We start from the raw sequence: 18105 nt of genomic DNA, 5'->3' as shown, positions 1-18105 counted from the left end.
AAAGAGGCTGGAGTGGGTACCAAACCAAAGCCCTGTCCCTGAAGCTTTAGCAGAGCTGGGAGCAGAGCGGGAAACATGTTTCAACCAGAGACCCCAGGTGAGGCTGAAGTGTCGCCAAGCCGGGGCCCAGCTGGCTCTCCGGAGCCAGGAAGCCATCACAGCAAGGATGTCTGTAGTTTGCTTTCACCCACGTCTGGCAACTTGGCTTAAGCCTTCGGGAGGACGCTGAAGCAGAGATGGTCTGTTCCCAGATCGGTCTCTTGGTCCCTGAAAGACGCTGAGCTTTGAGCGGCCCACTGAGACACTCCTCCCCCAGCCATGCCTGGACCAGAGGGCTCTGGCACCATCTGGTTTCCTTTGCCTGGTGTGGGACTATCTCAGGAGAGGCCAATGCAGCTCCAACCTAGTGGGGGTTCAGAGCACTGCTTGTTCAAGTCCTTCCGGGTCTTGGGATGTGTGAACTTTCTTCTCTGGGGACCAGTACCCATGGAGGAAAACACCATGGGTAGGATCAAGATCTTTTTCAGGCCTCCTATAGCCAAGAAGTTGAGAGCTTTTACACAAGGCTGTAGGGAAGAATTCTTTGGCCACCTTTTGAAGTTCCTACTTGGGCACAGGGGAGTCACCCTTCTCCAGCTTCCAGTGTGAACTGAGAAAGGGAAACCCTCTCTCTGGAGAAGCTGGGACCTTCCCGGCACGAGAGACTTCCGCAGGCCCCTGCCTGGCTCAGGGCTAGCCTTCGGGTGGGACTGGAGTTTCCTGAGAAGGGAACGAGGGAGCCACAGTCCTCCCCTGAGCTCTGACCAGCAGAAGGCCTATGCTGTGTGTCATTAGGATAGCTTGGTGTTGTCTACACCCCATTAGTAAGTTCCGTCTGAACGTGTCCTCACTGTTCATCGTCCAATTTGGTAACATTGATTTTGGTCCAGACCCCTTCTGCTGCTGCTGGGTTTGAGCTTCAGTGCAGGTGGAATGACATTCAAATAAAGAAACACTTTATATCACCCATGCTAGCTTCTCCTTCTCTGAGTTGGCCCCCAGGGGATTAAGAGGGGCAAGATTCAACCTGACCCTTTGTACCAGCCGTGGCTGCGTATTAACAGACCTTATGTGGAGGTAGCCAGACCATGACTGACATGGAACCCAGCACCACTTTCAATCCTGGCTTTCATCCTCAAGGACACCTCATGGCCTGAAGTGGCTGCTTGGACTCGTCACTTTGATCCACATTTCATTTTAAAGAGACTTCTGGAGATCCCGTAGGACTGAGTCACACTGCACACCTGAAACGTAATCTGTTAACAAATAAAATTGTTTCCAAGGTGAAAGGAGAGAACAGCTGGCAGTCTCTGCCAGCTCCTGATTACATGGGCTTGAAAACAAGGCTCCACCCTTTTCTGCCTGTGTGGCCTTGGGCAAGTCCTTTCACTTCTCTCTAAAGTAAGGAACAAATGAGGGAATGCGTGTGAATTGCCTCCCAGTGTCTTGCACATAGTTAACATGCCCCATGTGGCAGCTACATTGATTACAATTTTTGCACTCGGGAATTGAATCTTCTTTCAACACATTGTGAGCACACAGTATCTGCTAAGAAGTTAAAGTAACAAAATCAGAGTTTCTGTCTTAAGGGTCTGGTTGGGGAGATGAAGTCTGCCTGGTGCAGGGTACTGTGGGTACCCCAGGTAGGGATACCTTGCATGGCTTTAGGTGGGGTGGGTAGAGCAGGGGATGGACAATTTTAACTGTAGGATGAACAGGAGGTAGGCAGGCAGGCAGGGGCGAGGAGAGCCATTCATGAAAGACAACGCAGCTTGGGGAAAAAGGCCGAGATGAGAAACCGAAATGAACCTGTGAAGAAATAAGAGCAATTTAGAAACGCTGAACTGTAAACTGTGAGGTAGGGAGGGTCAGGGATTAATCTGGAGAGATCAGCAAAGGCCAGATGATGACTAAGCTCTGATGCTGTGTACAGCAGTTCAGACCTAAGGGCAATGGGGAAGGATTTTAAGCTGGAAAAGGATACAATTAGATATGCATTTCAGAAAGATCACTCTGGTTGTAGTGTTGGGGGGTTGAGTTAGATGGAGACAATTTTAAGAAAAAGTAAAGCAGAAGTCTGGCCTGAAGCAAGGTGGTGGCAGTGGTTTTGAGAGATGTAAGGAATTCAATACTTAGGAAATAGGAATCACACTTAGTAACTGGCTGATTGTGGGGATAAGGGATACAGTGGCGTCAAGGAGGAGAGTTACATTTTTTGCTTGGGGGGAAAAGAAAAATTTGCCAGTGCGGCAGGGGAGCAAGCCGATCAGTTCCATTTGAGACATGCATGTGGGACATCCTGGTGGGCTGTCCAGTAGTCAGTTGACTTAATTAGATTTGGGAGCTCAAGAGAAAGATTTGGGCCAGAATCACAAACACATGCAGGTAATGGGTGACATATCAAGTACAGATGAGCTTGCTCGGGGTGACTGTGTAGTGTGAAAAGAGCATGGGGCTGCAAAATGCTGGAAAACAACAACATATAAAGGTCAGAGGAATGGATGTCCGGAGAGTCAGAGCTATGACGAGAACCATGAGAATGTGGTGTTAGCGAAACCAAGGATTTAGAATTCAAGGGGAAGGTCAACTGCTCAGATGGAGCAGAGAGGTGGAGTGAGGTTAGAGCCAAAATGAGGTCTGTTCAGGAAGAGAATGGGAGGTGACTGAGTGCGGGTCACCTTCTGGAGAAGCGTGTCTAAGAAGAGGGAATCAGTGACTGGAACTCTTTCAGGAAATCTTAAGTACAGTGAACAAGCAGTGGACAAATATCAGCATGTAATCCAGAGGAGGCTATGGAATCTCTTTTTCTTTAAACACGGAGGAGTTCTGAATGTCTGTAGGTCATGGCCGGTTAAGAGTTTAAAGATAAAGAGAGGATGACTAATGGAAGAGGCGAGGAAGCCTCTTTTTTGGGTAAAGTACAAGGTTTAGGGAGCTCTTGCCCGATGGCATCCAATTCTTCAGTGAAGCAGGAGGCAACACTCTCTACTGAAAGAGAAGGGAATGAGCAAGGGGTTTGAGAAGAATTATGAAAGTTTGGAACAGTTGCTAAAGGAGCTGTCCAAGGATACAAAAGGATCAAGAAAAGGACTGATGGGTGACCATGAATTTGTGGTGACACCAACAGATGGGAGGGCAGGCACAGAAGGTAGACTATAGACTGAAAGGTAGGTGCAAGGTAAGCCGAGTCAGAGAGCCACCAACAGATCTAGGCTGGGTATGGGAAAAGGAGAGCCTGCAATGGGGCAAACTGACGGAGGAAATGGAGAAATCAAGGCGCTAAAGTTTACGTGAAAAAGCTGGAAGGTTAGGAGACCGTAGCTAATTAGAAAGTTGGGTATTTGACCTGAATATTCTGAGTAATTCTTATAAAAGACTTTGAGATGTGAGGCAACCTGGTTAGGATGTCTACCCAAATGGTGAGGATAATGGCAGAAATTGGTGTGCAGAAGACAAGCCAAGTTGCCCCCAAAATCAAAGAATCAGAGAGAAAGGTTGGACAGTTAAGATGACAGCAGGAAGAGGGCTGAAAGCGCAGTAACCAATGTGTGAGCAGCAGACGAAGCAGGGATTTTTAATCTGAGGGACAAGATATATTTTGTCTGGAAACCTTTAGGGAGAGCCTCCACGCAACAGGATGTGAGAGAAGGAGCAGCCTCCACATCAGAGGCTGCAAAGGAGGTGGCGCCCAAACGAGAGAACCATATTCAGTCAAGGCCAACAGACAATATGGAGGAGGCAGGGGTTTGTCCATCAAAGAAAAGAGCACTGCAGAAAAGCTGGGAGAGAAGGATGGTACGTCGTAGAAGTAGAGAGCGCTGGGAAGCCAGACGACATGAACTGTCATTTTGGGAGGTGACTAAGGAGCATGAAATTGGTAGAACTCACCAGACTCCAAGTTTCCAACAGAGCTCTAGTTTGAAACCCCTTTCAAGTCCACTGAGGCAGAGCAGAAGGACTGGTGACACCATCTGCTGGCACCCATACAGATCTGGAGGTTCTGGAAAGCTCATTTAGGTGCCGAAATTCAACCTGAGTGGGTTGGAGGCTTCTTCAGATTCATTTAGTCATTCAACAAAATATGTGTCAAATGCCTGTTCTGCTCAGGTACTGCCAGGCTCTAGAAATACACAAATAAGTCAGACAGAGGCCCCGGGCTCAAATGACATTAGGCAACTTAGTAGCAGGGCTGTTTGCCTGTTTATTGTGGCTATGTAAGATTTTGTTCTTTGTTTTGTTAGACATATTGCAGCATAAGACAAATGTACAGGCAGATGACCTATTAAACGTAACCTTCTCATCATAACCAAAGAAAATCTTGCTGACCGCCCCAGAAGCCTTTCCAGTGCCCCCAAACACTACCCACCTTCCTTCCCTCCTAAGAGTAACCACCGCCTGGATTTTTATTGTAATCACTTTCCAACTTCTATAATTTTTTTCATCCAAGTGAGCATCTTTAAACAGAATAGTTTAGTTTTGACTATTCTTTGGATATGTCTTTACTCTGTTTCTTTTCATCCCTCCTTGCAATTTGTTGAAGAAACTGGACCATTTGTCATGTAGTGTTCCACAGCTGGGATTTTGCTGGCTCCATTCTTGTGGTTTAGCTGAACAAGTTCCCGCTGTTCTCTGTATTTCCAGAAAACTGGATCTAGATGCTTATTCACATTCAAGTGTATGTTTGAACATTTTAATGACTGCTTCATAGTTGTTGTTGTTTTTTAATCAAGAGATACATAGTATCTAATTGCTTTTGTGTAATTACGGGTTGAACAATAGTGATGCTCCAAATCCATCATTCTCTTATTTGTGGGAGAGCTTCTATAAAGGGAAACATCCTCATTTTCGATCTAGCCAGCTAGTGGTACAACTTGTATAGGAAAGGCAAGAATAATGCTGGAGTATTTCCCTTTATTTTCTAGTTTTCAGAAATAGAGTTGGTTCCCTAACATCCTCCCCAAGATGAACAATTATTATGTTTTGGTACCATTATGAACTCATGGATTTAAACATAGTTGATTCCATTACATTTATCATAATTAATGCTTAAAATGTTGTCGTTGGTTAGCAGAAGCCTCTTTAAATTGGTGTGTCTTTTTCTTTTTTTAATATTTATTTATTTGGCTGCGCCGGGTCTTAGTTGTGGCACGTGGGATCTTTAGTTGCAGCATGCAGACTCAGTTGGGGCATGTGGACTCAGTTGGTTCTCAAGGACATTGGATTCATTTGCTTTCTCTCATATTAAAGCCCTCATATATAATACCACAAATATACCTACTAAAACCATATTATTTTCTGCTTATTTCTTTGTAGTTACACTGTATTTACATTGCCTAGGTCACATGAACCAGCTGACACTGCAGTCTCACCTTATATTCCTCATTCATTCTTAGTTCTACACGTAGCTAACTGCATATAATTAACTCACAACCAGACTTTCTGTTGCTGTTTCTTAAGACAGTTTGGTCATCCAAATCAGCTCAGTTTCTAACATATTCCTAAGAAAGAATTAACAGGAATAAAGTTCCCCAGGTTCTGGCATGAGGATGACAGTTTGCTATTACACAGTTGGTATGAAACTTTTGGTTCATAGTCTCTTTGAGTATCTTAAATATATTATTCCATTCTCTTTTGCCATAAAGTGTGGCTGTCAAAAAACCTGACAGAGGGACTTCCCTGGTGGCGCAGTGGTTAAGAATCCGTCTGCCAATGCAGGGGACACGAGTTTGATCCCCGGTCTGGGAAGATCCCACATGCTGCAGAGCAACTAAGCCCGTGCACCACAACTACTGAGCCTGCACTCCAGAGCCCATGTGCCACAACTACTGAGCCCCCGTGCCTAGAGCCCGTGCTCCGCAACAAGAGAAGCCACCGCAATGAGAAGCCCGTGCACCGCAATGAAGAGTAGCCCCCGCTCCCTGCAACGAGAGAAAGCCCGCGCACAGCAACGAAGAACCAACGCAGCCATAAAATAAACCAAAACCTGACAGAGCTTAATTTTCCTTCCATCATAAATAACTTTTTAGGCCTAGATATCCAAGATTTTTTTCTTTTCTTTAAACTCCAACAATTTTAGAATGTCTTGATATTGGGTTTGAATTCTTGGTTGAATTTACAAGGTATGCATTATGTTCTTTCAGTCTGTAGTTTGAAATATTTAAGGAAAAGTTTTCTTGAATTATAATTTTGGGTATTTGTTCTGTTCTCTTGCTTTTATGTTGTGAAATGATCACCACAATGTCTAGTCAACATCCATCATCACACTGTTACAAAAATTGTTTTCTTATGATTTTTTTTTTTTTTTGCGGTGCGCAGGCCTCTCACCGTTGTGGCCTCTCCCGCTGAGGAGCACAGGCTCCGGACGCGCAGGCTCAGCGGCCATGGCTCACGGGCCCAGCCGCTCCGTGGCATGTGGGATCCTCCTGGACCGGGGCACGAACCCATGTGTCCCCTGCATCGGCAGGTGGACTCTCAACCACAGTGCCACCAGGGAAGCCCGATGAGAACTTTTAAGATCTACTCCTTTAGCAACTTGCAAATTCAGTATTATTATTATTTTAAAATTTATTTATTTTTGGCTGCATTGGGTCTTTGTTGCTGTGCGCAGGCTTTCTCTAGTTGCGGTGAGCGGGGGCTACTCTTTGTTGCGGTGTGCGGGCTTCTCATTGTGGTGGCTTCTCTTGTTGCGGAGCACAGGCTCTAGGCGTGCAGGCTTCAGTAGTTGTGGCATGCAGGCTCAGTAGTTGTGGCTCATGAGCTCTAGAGCGCAGGCTCAGTAGTTGTGGTGCACGGACGGGCTTAGTTGCTCCACGTCATGTGGGATCTTCCCAGACCAGGGCTCGAACTCGTGTCCCCTGCATTGGCAGGTGGATTCTTAACCACGGCGCCACCAGGGAAGCCTGCAAATACAGTATTATTAACTCTAGTCAACAGGCTGTATATTACATCCCTAGGACTTATTTATAACTCCAAGTTTGACCTTTTGACCACCTTCACCCATCTGGCCTACCTCCCAACCTCCACCTCTGGCAACCAACCACAAATCTGTTCTCTGTATCCCTGAGTTTTTTTATTTTTTAAGATTACCCATATAAGTAAGATCATATGGTATCTGTCTTTCTCTAAATTATTTCACTTAGCATAATGCCCTCAAGGAGCAACCATGTTGTTGCAAATGGTGGGATTTCATTTTTTGCTTATGGTTGTCATTGTAAATATACATTTTCTTTATCCATTCATCCATTTATGGACACGTAGGATGTTTTCATATCTAGGCTACTGTAAGTAATGCTGCAGTGAACATGGGGGTGCAAATGTCTTTTTGAGTTAGTCTTTCTTTTTCAGGTAAATACCCAGAAGTGGGATTGCTGGATCGTATAGTAGTTCTATTTTTAATTCTTTGAGGAACCTCTGTACTGGTTTCTATGGAGGCTGCAAAAATTTACATCCCCACCAAGAGTGCACATGGGTTCACTTTTCTCCACATCTTCACTGAACTGATTTGTCTTTTTGATAACAGTCATTCTAACAGGTGTGAAGTGGTATTTCATTGTAGTTTTGATTTACATTTCCCTGGTGATTAGTGATGTGGAGAGCACCTTTTATGTCCTGTTTGCCATCTGTCTCTTACTTGGAAAAGTATATTCAGATCCTCTGCCCATTTTTTAATTGCAATTTTTCTTTTTGAGTTATATGAGTTCTTTATATATTTTTAGATACTAACACCTTATCAGATATATGATTTGTAAATAATTTCTCCCATTCAGTAGGTTGTCTTTTCATTTTGTCCATGGTTTCCCTTCTTTTGCTGTGCAGACGATTTTTAGTTTGAGGTAGTCTCACTTGTTTACTTTGGCTTTTGTTGCTTGTATGGTGTCAAATCCAAAAAAATCATCAAGACCGATGGCAAGGAGCATACTGCCTATGTTTCCTTCTAGGAGTTTCATAGTTTCAAGTATTACATTCAAGTCTTTAATCCATTTTGAGTTAATTTCTGTACATGGTGTAAGATAGTGGTCCCATTATTCTTTTACACGTGGCTGTCCAGTTTTCCCACTTATTGAAGAGACTGTCCTTTTCCCTGTTGTATATTCTTGGCTCCTCTGTCATAAATTAATTGATCATATATGCGTGAGTTTATTTTTGGGTTCTCTGTTCTGTTCCATTTATCTATGTTTCTTTTTTTAAAATGCCAGTACCATACTGTTGTAATCACCACAGCTTTGTAACATAGTTTGAAATCAGAAAGCATGATGCCTGCCTCCAGCTTTGTTCTTTCTCAAGATTGCTTTGGCTATTCAGGGTCTTTTGTGGTTCCACATATATTTTAGGATTGTTTGCTCTACTTCTGTGAAATACGCCATTGGAATTTTGGTAAGGATTGCACTCAATCTTAAGATTGCTTTTGGTTGTCTGTTTACTTGCTGTTGAGTTTTAAGAGCTCTTTGTATGTTGGGTAACAGTCCCTTATTAGAGATGTCTTTTGCAAGTATTTTCTCCCAGTATGTGGCTTGTCTTCTCACTCTGTTAGTGTATTTTTTAGAACAGATGTTAATTTTAATCAAGTCCAGCTTACCAATTCTTTCTTTCATGAACGGTGGTTTTGGTGTTGTATCTAAAAAGGCATCACCAAACCCAAGGTTTTCTAGATTTTCTGTTATTGTCTAGGTATAGTTTTGCATTTAGGTTTGTGATACATTGAGTTAGTTTTTGTGAAGAATTGTTTGTTTTTTTCCCTTAAATTTATTTATTTATTTATGGCTGTGTTGGGTCTTCGTTGCTGTGCATGGGCTTTCTCTAGTTGCAGCGAGTGGGAGCTACTCTTTGTTGCGGTGCGTGGGCATCTCATTGTGGTGGCTTCTCTTGTTCGAAGCACGGGCTCTAGGTGTGTGGGCTTCAGTAGTTGTGGCTTGCGGTCTCCAGAGCGCAGGCTCAGTAGTTGTGGCACACCAGCTTAGTTGCTCCGTGGCATGTGGGATCTTCCCAGACCAGAACTCAAACCCACGTCCCCTGCACTGGCAGGCAGATTCATTTAAAAAAAATTTTATTTGGCTGCATTGGGTCTTCGTTGCTGAATGCAGGCTTCCTGTAGTTGCGTCAAGTGGGGGCTACTGTTTGTTGCAGTGTGCGGGCTTCAATAATTGTGGCATGCAGGCTCAGTAGTTGTGGCTCTTGGGCTCTAGAGCGCAGGATCAGTAGTTGTGGCACACGGGCTCACTTGCTCCATGGCATGTGGGATCTTCCCGGACCAGGGCTCAAACCCGTGTCCCCTGCATTGGCAGGCAGATTTTTAACCACTGCACCACCAAGGAAGTCTTGTGAAGAGTGTTTAAGGTGTCTAGATTCATTTTTTGCATGTGGCTGTCCAATTGTTCCAGCCCCATTTGTTGAAGACTATCTTTTCCACTGTATTGCCCTTGCTTGTTTGTCAAATATCAGTTGATTGTATTTGTGTGGGTTTGTTTCTGGGTGCTCTATCAACCTATTTGTCTATTCTTATTCCAGTACCAGGCTAATTTGATTACTGTAGCTTTATAGTTAAGTCTCAAAGGCCGGCTGACTTCATTCTTCCCTTTTAACACTGTGTTGGCTATTCTGGGTCTTTTTCCTCTGCCTATAAACTTTAGAATAATTTTGTTGATATCCACAAAACAACCTGCTGGGATTTTATTTTATTTATTTTTGGCTGTGTTGGGTCTTTGTTGCTGCGCGCGGGCTTTCTCTAGTTGCGTTGAGCGAGGGTTGCTCTTCGTTGTGGTGGGCAGGCTTCTCACTGCGGTGGCTTCTTGTTGCAGAGCACGGGCTCTAGGTGTGCGGGCCTCAGTAGTTGTGGCACGTGTGCTCAGTATTTGTGGCTCGTGGGCTCTAGAGTGCAGGCTCAGTAGTTGTGGCACACGGGCTTAGTTGCTCTGAGGCACGTGGGATATTCCTGGACCAGGGCTCAAACCTGTGTCTCCTGCATTGGCAGGCAGGTTCTTAACCACTGCACCACCAGGGAGGCACTATCTGCTAGGATTTTGATTGGGATTACGAATCTAAAGGTCAAGTTGAGATCAGACATCCTGACATTGAGTCTTCCCATTCATGGCTGTGGAATATCCGTTTTAGTTCTTTGATTTCTTTCATCAAGAATTCTGTAGTTTTACCCATATAGGTCTTTTAGATATTTTGTTAGATTTATACCTATTTCATTTTTTCAGTTCTAATGTAAATGTTAAGTGTTTAAACTTTCAAATTCCAGTTGTTCGTATATAAGGAAGCAACTGACATTTGTATCATTAACCTTATACCTTGCAACCTTGCTATAACTGCTTATTAGTTGCATCTTTTTATTTGGGGGGGGGTCAGTTCTTTTGGATTTTCTATAAGACAATTATGTCCTCCTCTGTGAACAGTCATTTGTTTTCCCAATCTGTATACCTGTTATTTCCTTTTCCTGTCCTATTTCATTAGCATGCTTTTATCTGTGGGGATATTATTCTGCTCCTTTCTTGTAACTGTTTGGAATTTGACTATGGTACTTTCTGTTACCCATTTTTATGGGTAAATAAAGGGAAGCATGATTTCTTTCTAGTTTCAAGGTTTTACAGCACATTTTTTTTGTGTGTGTAAAATATTAAAATACGGACTGTGCAAACAATAGCAGTTGACATTCAGCAGAACAATTTATTATTTTACAAATTTATTTATTTATATTATTTTTGGCTGTGTTGGGTCTTCGTTGCTGTGTGTGGGCTTTCTCTAGTTGCAGCGAGCGGGGGCTACTCTTCGTTGCGGTGCATAGGCTTCTCATTGCGGTGGCTTTTCTTGTTGTGGAGCATGGGCTCTAGGTGAGTGGGCTTCAGTAGTTGTGGCACATGGGCTCAGTAGTTGTGGCTCCTGGGCTCTGGAGCACAGGCTTAGTAGTTACGGCACACGAGCTTAGTTGCTCTGTGGCATGTGGGATCTTCCCAGACCAGGGCTTGAACCCATGTCCCCTGTGCTGGCAGGCGGATTCTTAACCACTGCGCCACCAGGGAAGCCCCAGCAGAACAACTGTTTCTCTCAGGAGTTAAAGAACAAGGTAAGTTATTTAACACTTTTATGGACAATCCTAGTTTCACTCATTCAAAATACTTTATTTAATGTGATCCTCCACCTCTCCTGCTCAATTTGGATTCTATCAGGAGTCTTCTTTTCAGTGTGGAGCTCTGTCTTGGGAGCTTTGCTGTTTAGAATTGTCTTGGGCCCAGACTGCTCCAGCCCCTTCAGACTTACCCAAGCACCTTTGCCCGCACTGCAAATCCCTTCTAGTTTGACTGTTGTTCTCAAATTGGCTCGCTGAACTTCCAAGTGAGTGCTCGTTTGGAGTTCTGAGACCCATCAGACACACCACTGCTTCCTCTGGAACAGAATGTGATACCATGAAGGTCTTGTGGCTATTGGTGTTTTCAGGCTCATGGGTATGTGTAATTTTCCTATAAAGTTGCCCAAGGTTTTGTATCTTAGAGTAAGTTTTGAATGTAGGAGCAGGGAAAAGTTAGAAGGGAATACCATCTCCTTCAATAACTATGCTTTTTCTCCAAGCTGTTTGCTTTATTCATCTTCAGCACAGGAACCTTTCTGTCTCTGAGCCTCATAGCAGGTTATGAAGGCTGTGCTGATGAACTGATAATCAGTGTAGTTTCAAAGTAAATGGCCTACTCCATTTGGACAATAGTGCATTTTTTTCTTCAGGGTGACCTTTAGTAAACAGAGAACATGCACCATCAAAATGATGCCTGAAGTCTAAAAAGCCCAGACTGCTTTTAAAGGCAAGAACTGGTGTGATATACTTTTCCTGCTAGTTAAGTGATTTCTAGTCAGTTTCAAAGCATCTCTAGCTATCTCTTTTTGTTTCCTGGGTAAACTGCAAAATTTCCAAGACTGTCAGTTGGAGGCTGCCATTTAGAAGAGAGAAATCTTGGACACATTATATCCTCTGAAGCTAATACAAAATTATAGAATGGGAATAATACACCTACCTTAACATATTCTAAGGATGAATGAGACAACCAATGACATAAATGGAAGAGCCTGGTTAACTGTGAAGTTGTATACAAGGTGCACTTGCTTATTTCTTTAATACAGTTCAGCTTCTAATATTTATATCATATCGAAAGCAACGTACCAAGTAATAGAGAAGGAGGCTGTCTTATCTTCATATTCCCAGCACCTTACATATAGCCTAGCACTCAGTAGCTCTTTAGTAAAGGATTATAGCCTGATCTTAATCATAAAATGGTGAAGGAAGATCAGTCTGTATTCCTGACCCCATTATGGACAAAACAACACCAAGAGCACAGTCTCCTGAATGTGGGTCCATCTTTGCTCTCTTCAAGTAAGGACAGCGTTAGGAAAACCAGGCAAGCCAAGGTCACAGAACTGGACAAAGAAGTTCTCAACTTATGATTATTATGGTTAAGAATTTTATTATCAAAATTATTACATCTCTTGTGAAAGTTCAAATGTTACAGCAAGGTGTAAACACTCCACTTGAGAAAGAAGTGATACTTCTTCCCTTCCAAGAGTCCCCCCCACCCCCCGCCCCCACCCCCCCCAGAGGTCTGGTCTTGACAGCACCCTGCCCACACAGAGTGGCTGGGGTCTCTGCACGTGCCAGGCAGGGTGAGGGCTGCCTGCCCGCTGGCCTCTCCCCTCGGTCAACAGCCAAGGGGAGAATGCAAACCCCAGCCCAAATGGAGAGACATTTACATACGTTTTATATAATATACAAAGAAACCAGCATCCCAGGCAACATGATTTCCACTCCCAACGCTCTCCCAGACTGATGGGTTTGTGGGGGAAACAAAAAGAAAAGTATTCTGCTGAAGTCTCAGCATTAAAAAAAAATCTCCCCTCATTTGAGCAAACACCTGATTTCAATTTTGAAAAAGTGAAATTTTGTAACAGTCACACACAAAGAGAGAAGACTGTGCATATGATAGTTGTAGGAGAGGGTAGAAAGAAAGGGGATATAAGAGGCTGAGGGAAAAAAGGAGAAAACAAACTAGAGGGAAGGAAGGAGGGAGACTCACAGTATTATCTTGTCCAAAAGAAAGAAGTAAGGTCCACTGCAGCACCAGGGATTACACCTGTCAGATATCTGCTACCCCTACCATGGTTATAACTGAATACAAAATTAGATAAATAAAAACACGCCGGATATTACAGTAAACAAGTGAAAGAAATAAGCTGGCAACCGTATGGAATTTAAAAAGATTGTGTACCCCACCTGGCTGGCTCCAGGGCTCCTGCAGGGGTGTACAACAGGCACAATGCACTGATGGGGAGAAGCCAGTCTGCTCTCATCTCTCATCCAGAACAGTGTTATTAGGTATGTGGGTGGCTTTATAACACTCTCACCTGGGCCACTCTCAAATAAGCATCTCCCAAAGAAACGTGGGACATGCCACACACAATCACAGTCCTGTCGGTGCCATTCCACAAACGTATCTTTCTACTCTTACCCTGCAGTCACGAGTGCATGCTCCCCAATCATGGAGGCAGTCCTACTCAGGGGATCGTCAAGTCCTGATTAATTGGGAGTAGAAAAAATAAAATTCAAAGAATTCCCTAACCACCTGGGACCCTTCCTAATCAAAGTTATTGCCAAAAGCTGATAAGTAGCAATGCAGTTGGCCCATCTCAGTTATATCTCTTTTCTTTGCCTACTTACTTCATAGATTACTGAGCTGTGAAATAGCTTGGGGAAGGGGAGTGGGATGGTACCAGCTGGGGGCTCAGACAATCTACTAGGACAATCTGCTCCTGAATAATCAAGAGTTAACCATGAGCTCTTCCTCAGAGATCCAGGCACCCCTCAGTCAAAGCACACTCCGAGCTTCACTATCCCTGCCTCTTTCTTGGTGTTTCTAAGACAAAGGTAAGGAGTATTCTTGGGTGGACACATCTTGGCCAGATAACTGCTTTTGGAATGGTTGTCTTAAATACCTACCTTTTTTCTTAAGTGCATAAAACCCTAACACTACTCAGATGGCTTGGGGCTTTGAGATTGGCTCTTCTCACCATTTTTTCCTTTGAAAACTTTTTTTTTTTGATTTAAAAAGATGTTCTCACTGCACAAGTGACTACAGGATACAGGCAAGGATGGGAGACGGAGGCTTCAACACAACTCATTGCACTTAGAACCATTACTAACCGAAACACCATTTGCTTGTCAACAATGTACCCTTAACAGCAGGGAGAAACTTCTTTATAGTCTCTGCTTCAGACAAGATTTACATCTTTCTCCAAGGCCAGAGCCAGTCACGACCACAAGTCTTGTTTCTTGTTGACCAGACCCAATCCTCTGGCACCTTGTACCCCCTCCCCCAGCAATATGCTCGGCCTAGGTTCCAGAGGCAGCTGGAAGGAAGCAGCTATGGGCTCATTCAAGTTCTGTCTGCCCAAATCCAGAAGCCCTAGGAAAGTCCTGTCTGAGTCTTGACCCCTGACCCCTGCAGTGGCTGGAGCCGGTACTGGTGCACACCCCCACTCCCTCGATGTGGGTAGTGCTGTGAATTGGAAACCGCAGATACCCTGGAGGCCTGATAGGCAGCTGACTGCCCAGCACTGGGCAGACTGATAGTCCGGAAGTCTGATGGCAATGACGACCTAGAGTTCTGAGGAAAGGAGGTGGAACTCAGAGTTCCTGTGCTGGACTGGGAAACCGGGTCTGAGGTCGGCGAGTCTGAGGGGCCCTGCGGGGTAGGGCTAGCAGCACTAGAAGGGCAGCTCCTCCTTGGAAGACTGCTGCCGGTGCTGTTTCCAGAATGTGGCTGGCTGCTATAATACCCTGGTGTCCCCGTAAATGGGGCCAACGAGTCTGTGGACACAGGGTGGGCAGGGCTGGAATAGGACGTGGAAGAGAGGGAGGATTCTGAAGAACCATGAGAAGGGGGGTTCCCAGGTCTCAGTGCAGTAGTTCGATAACTGTATCCCGGAGACTGGGTGGGATGTCCTCTAAAGGGGGAGGAACTCTGTTGAAGGAGGCTTTGTGATTCTGTCCGTGGACTATCACACTGCAGGAGCTAGAAAGAGTTGGGAGGAAAACATAAGGAGGTGAAAAAGTCCCTATTTAAGCCATTTAGGCTTGTGAATATTTAAAATATCCTACTTTTTCTTCATCTTCTTAAACATTTGTTCTTTTTAGGATACCAAGGACAGTAAAATGGCTGTCTTTGGTCACTTAATTTTTCTGGCGTGATTTATTACCTGAAGGTGAGCAGATGATGACTTATTTCCAAAGCTGTTGAAACTATATGCAAAGACGGCATCTCAACTGCAAAGGATGGCCAGGATCACAAAACATTTGGAACCCAGAACACATTCTTATGCCCAGAGATGAGCACTTTCTTGTCTCACCTGGTAGCTGTATCTGGAAGGGCTGTAAACGGCTGCTCCTTTAGAGAGTGCTGAGCTCAGTGTCTCTGGGCCTTCACCATCTGCAGGGTCTGGAAGGTAATACAAAATCAACTTATTTTCTTAGAATAAGTGTGAGAGATCCATTGTTCATTCAAGTCACCAATGCCAGCACCAACCCATGCCGCTCTCTTTCTGACAAATCAGGTGAGTGCAGCATGCCAGAAGGGCAAAAGGAGTGGTTAATTATGGGGTGTTTTAAATGCCTGATCTGATTTCTGTCTCCTTTTTTCTCTTCATCCTTCATCAAGGTGATTCCCAGGGCTTTGGAGAGATGAGTTACATAAAGGTATCCTTTGGGAAAAAAGAGCAGACAAAGAGCAAGCAATGCTAGATCTTAAGAATGCTGTAGCCCAAAAGAGTGAAAGCAAGACTGAGCTGGAACTCTGCATACAGGGGAGCCCAACTGCCTAAGAAATGGACTCACCTCAGCCTAGCATTTGGTGTGCATTGTGTAGAGCCTGGCTCACGTCCCTGTACCTGGTTGGCAGAAGGCCATAGGCTCACCTGAGTCTTTTTCTGTGATGTTACTCTCCCACGTGGGAGAAGGCTCTCCTTTTTGGGCCACCCTCACACTGCTTCGGAGGACCTTGGGGATGCTCCCTCCTTCTCGGAGTCGTTCTACTGATGTGGGAACCATCCTGTGAAGGCAATAGTGTGTGTAGGTTTATGCCACAGGACTTTAGAGATAAGAGTCTGGAACAAACAAAGCTCTGACAAAAAACTGTACAACGTATTCTCTTAGAACACCCTCTTTTTAAACATTATTTTCTTCAGGACCAATTTAAAACAAGGTATTTTCTCTGTCTCAAACTATGACAGGCACTTAAGAATAAACACTTCTAAAGAAAAATAGCAATTAAGGAAAAGGGGGATTTGAAGCTGTTTACTTCTTTTAACCTCCATCTTGAAATGCTAATTTTCTCTTCTGTGAACTCATGTGACTGGCACGTGGTAGCAGTTTGTTTCACAGATGAATGAACATTACTCCCTTGAGCCATGTCTCTCCTTTCTCAGACCTCATTTCTTCAGTTCAAGATCCCTAAAATGCCTCATTCTTTATTTCACTCATTTGCTACTCAGTACTTGACATTAGTGTTATTTATTTGTGTTGTCCCTTAAACCAGACAAATCCTTTCAGAACGTGTCACATCTCTCTGTATATGCTAGCCGTGTGGAACTGAGATATCTGTTGTTAATTTAAGGGGAACTGAGCTCAAATCCTGACTTACCTTTCACACGAAATGAGAAAACAGAAGAGGCAGTGTTAGTGCCCAGCGAAAAAAATAACTCCACTGTGTCCACAGCTATATGCCATCCAACATGTTGTTTTGCAGGCTCGGTGGCAATTCTTTGCTTCTGTAGAGCTGGTGGATTGTGGCTGATACTATTAAATCAGCTGAATAGGGTAGATAGCACTGCTGGCTGGCTTTCTCAGATAAGTGTTTCCATACATCTTAGGTAAAGAGCCTAGATGTTTACTTCCCTCCTGAATTTTAATCATTAAAGCATCAAACATAAACTTACCACCTACTGCTGATACTCTCTTGAGGTCTGCAGTGAGATGAAGTGCCTCTGGAATCCGATGGGCTTACGGCCTCCAAATGAGACATAGAGGAATGAGATGGGGAGAACTTTTTGTGAGGGGAAGATGGGGTTCGGGCTGAGGATCCCTGCACACCATGGGCACCAGTGTCAGAAAGTGAGTTACTGCTGCCATGCCCAGCTCCTGCAGACTTGCTTTTGCTCTGTGTAGAGTCACCTCCCCCACCAGCAGAATTTTCCTTGGCTTCCTGTTTCCGTTTGCGGTACTCCAGCAGGGATACCTAGGAAGGAAAAAAGAAATAGGACCCTAGATGGAATCCTAGTAAACTGCTAGCAAGCCATGCAAACAAAGCAGGCACCAACAGGTGACTTTTTCCAATGTGAGAGAGACCTGAGCACAGCTACTTATTTAAATCAGTCAGAAACTGGTAAGGAAAAGAGAATACACTAGGAGATGGCATTTTTGAAAAATGGTATTCACCAGCAGACCTCAACCATTATTATGCCTTCAGAAAAACCTGTTGAGATTACAGTTCTCTTCAACAAAAGTGTGCTATTATAGCTATTTGTAACAACGGTAGCACCCAGAAAAGGGAAGGTGAAGAGCTGGGAGTCTGTGTAGTTTGAAAAAGTCTCCTAGGTGATTCTGATAGCCCTTCCTCACTCCCCAGAAATCCCTAGAGTTAGTTGTTTAAAAACAAAACAACACACACACACACACACACACACAAACAAAAAGAAAAAGCCAATGCTTCAGTGTTTTTAAATGTGCTCAAATTTAAGATATATCCAGGGATTTATTATTGTTACTGTTTTACACATAGAGAAACTAGTGTAAAAGGAGAAAGGAAATGATTTCCTGTTTATACTTTAGCAAGCCAGCTCTAGAAAGCCTGTACTTGGAAACTTCTCCTCAATCTGCCATTCCTCTGCCTTATTCTTTCCTGACTGCCACAACAAACCCCTCCTCCCTGCCCTGCCTAGTACACCTCCTCTCTGCTGTTACAGCACACTGTGCTTACACTGCCTGTCGATCTATTAAAATGTCTTGTATGCTTGTAAACTGTCATGTTCTACAAG

General features: G+C 44.1%; 1 protein-coding gene across 2 annotated transcripts in view; it reads right to left on the bottom strand.

The window, feature by feature from the left end:
- Window positions 1-14116: 14116 nt before the first annotated feature.
- The window catches only part of SETD5 (SET domain containing 5), a 101818-nt gene continuing 97829 nt past the window's right edge, over window positions 14117-18105 (bottom strand). For both annotated transcript variants that reach the window (XM_007463717.1, XM_007463718.1), the window contains 4 exons: window positions 17008-17306; window positions 15988-16121; window positions 15424-15512; window positions 14117-15089 (listed from right to left, as the gene is read on the bottom strand). In XM_007463717.1, coding sequence (XP_007463779.1) covers window positions 14481-15089; window positions 15424-15512; window positions 15988-16121; window positions 17008-17306 — 1131 coding nt within the window. In that variant the 3' untranslated portion in view covers window positions 14117-14480. The remainder of the gene's footprint in view (window positions 15090-15423; window positions 15513-15987; window positions 16122-17007; window positions 17307-18105) is intronic.

This window comes from Lipotes vexillifer, unplaced genomic scaffold (genome assembly GCF_000442215.2).
Source record: "Lipotes vexillifer unplaced genomic scaffold, Lipotes_vexillifer_v1.1 scaffold1387, whole genome shotgun sequence".
Taxonomy (NCBI): Eukaryota; Metazoa; Chordata; class Mammalia; order Artiodactyla; family Lipotidae; genus Lipotes; species Lipotes vexillifer.
This window is presented reverse-complemented; position numbering and strand designations above follow the sequence as displayed.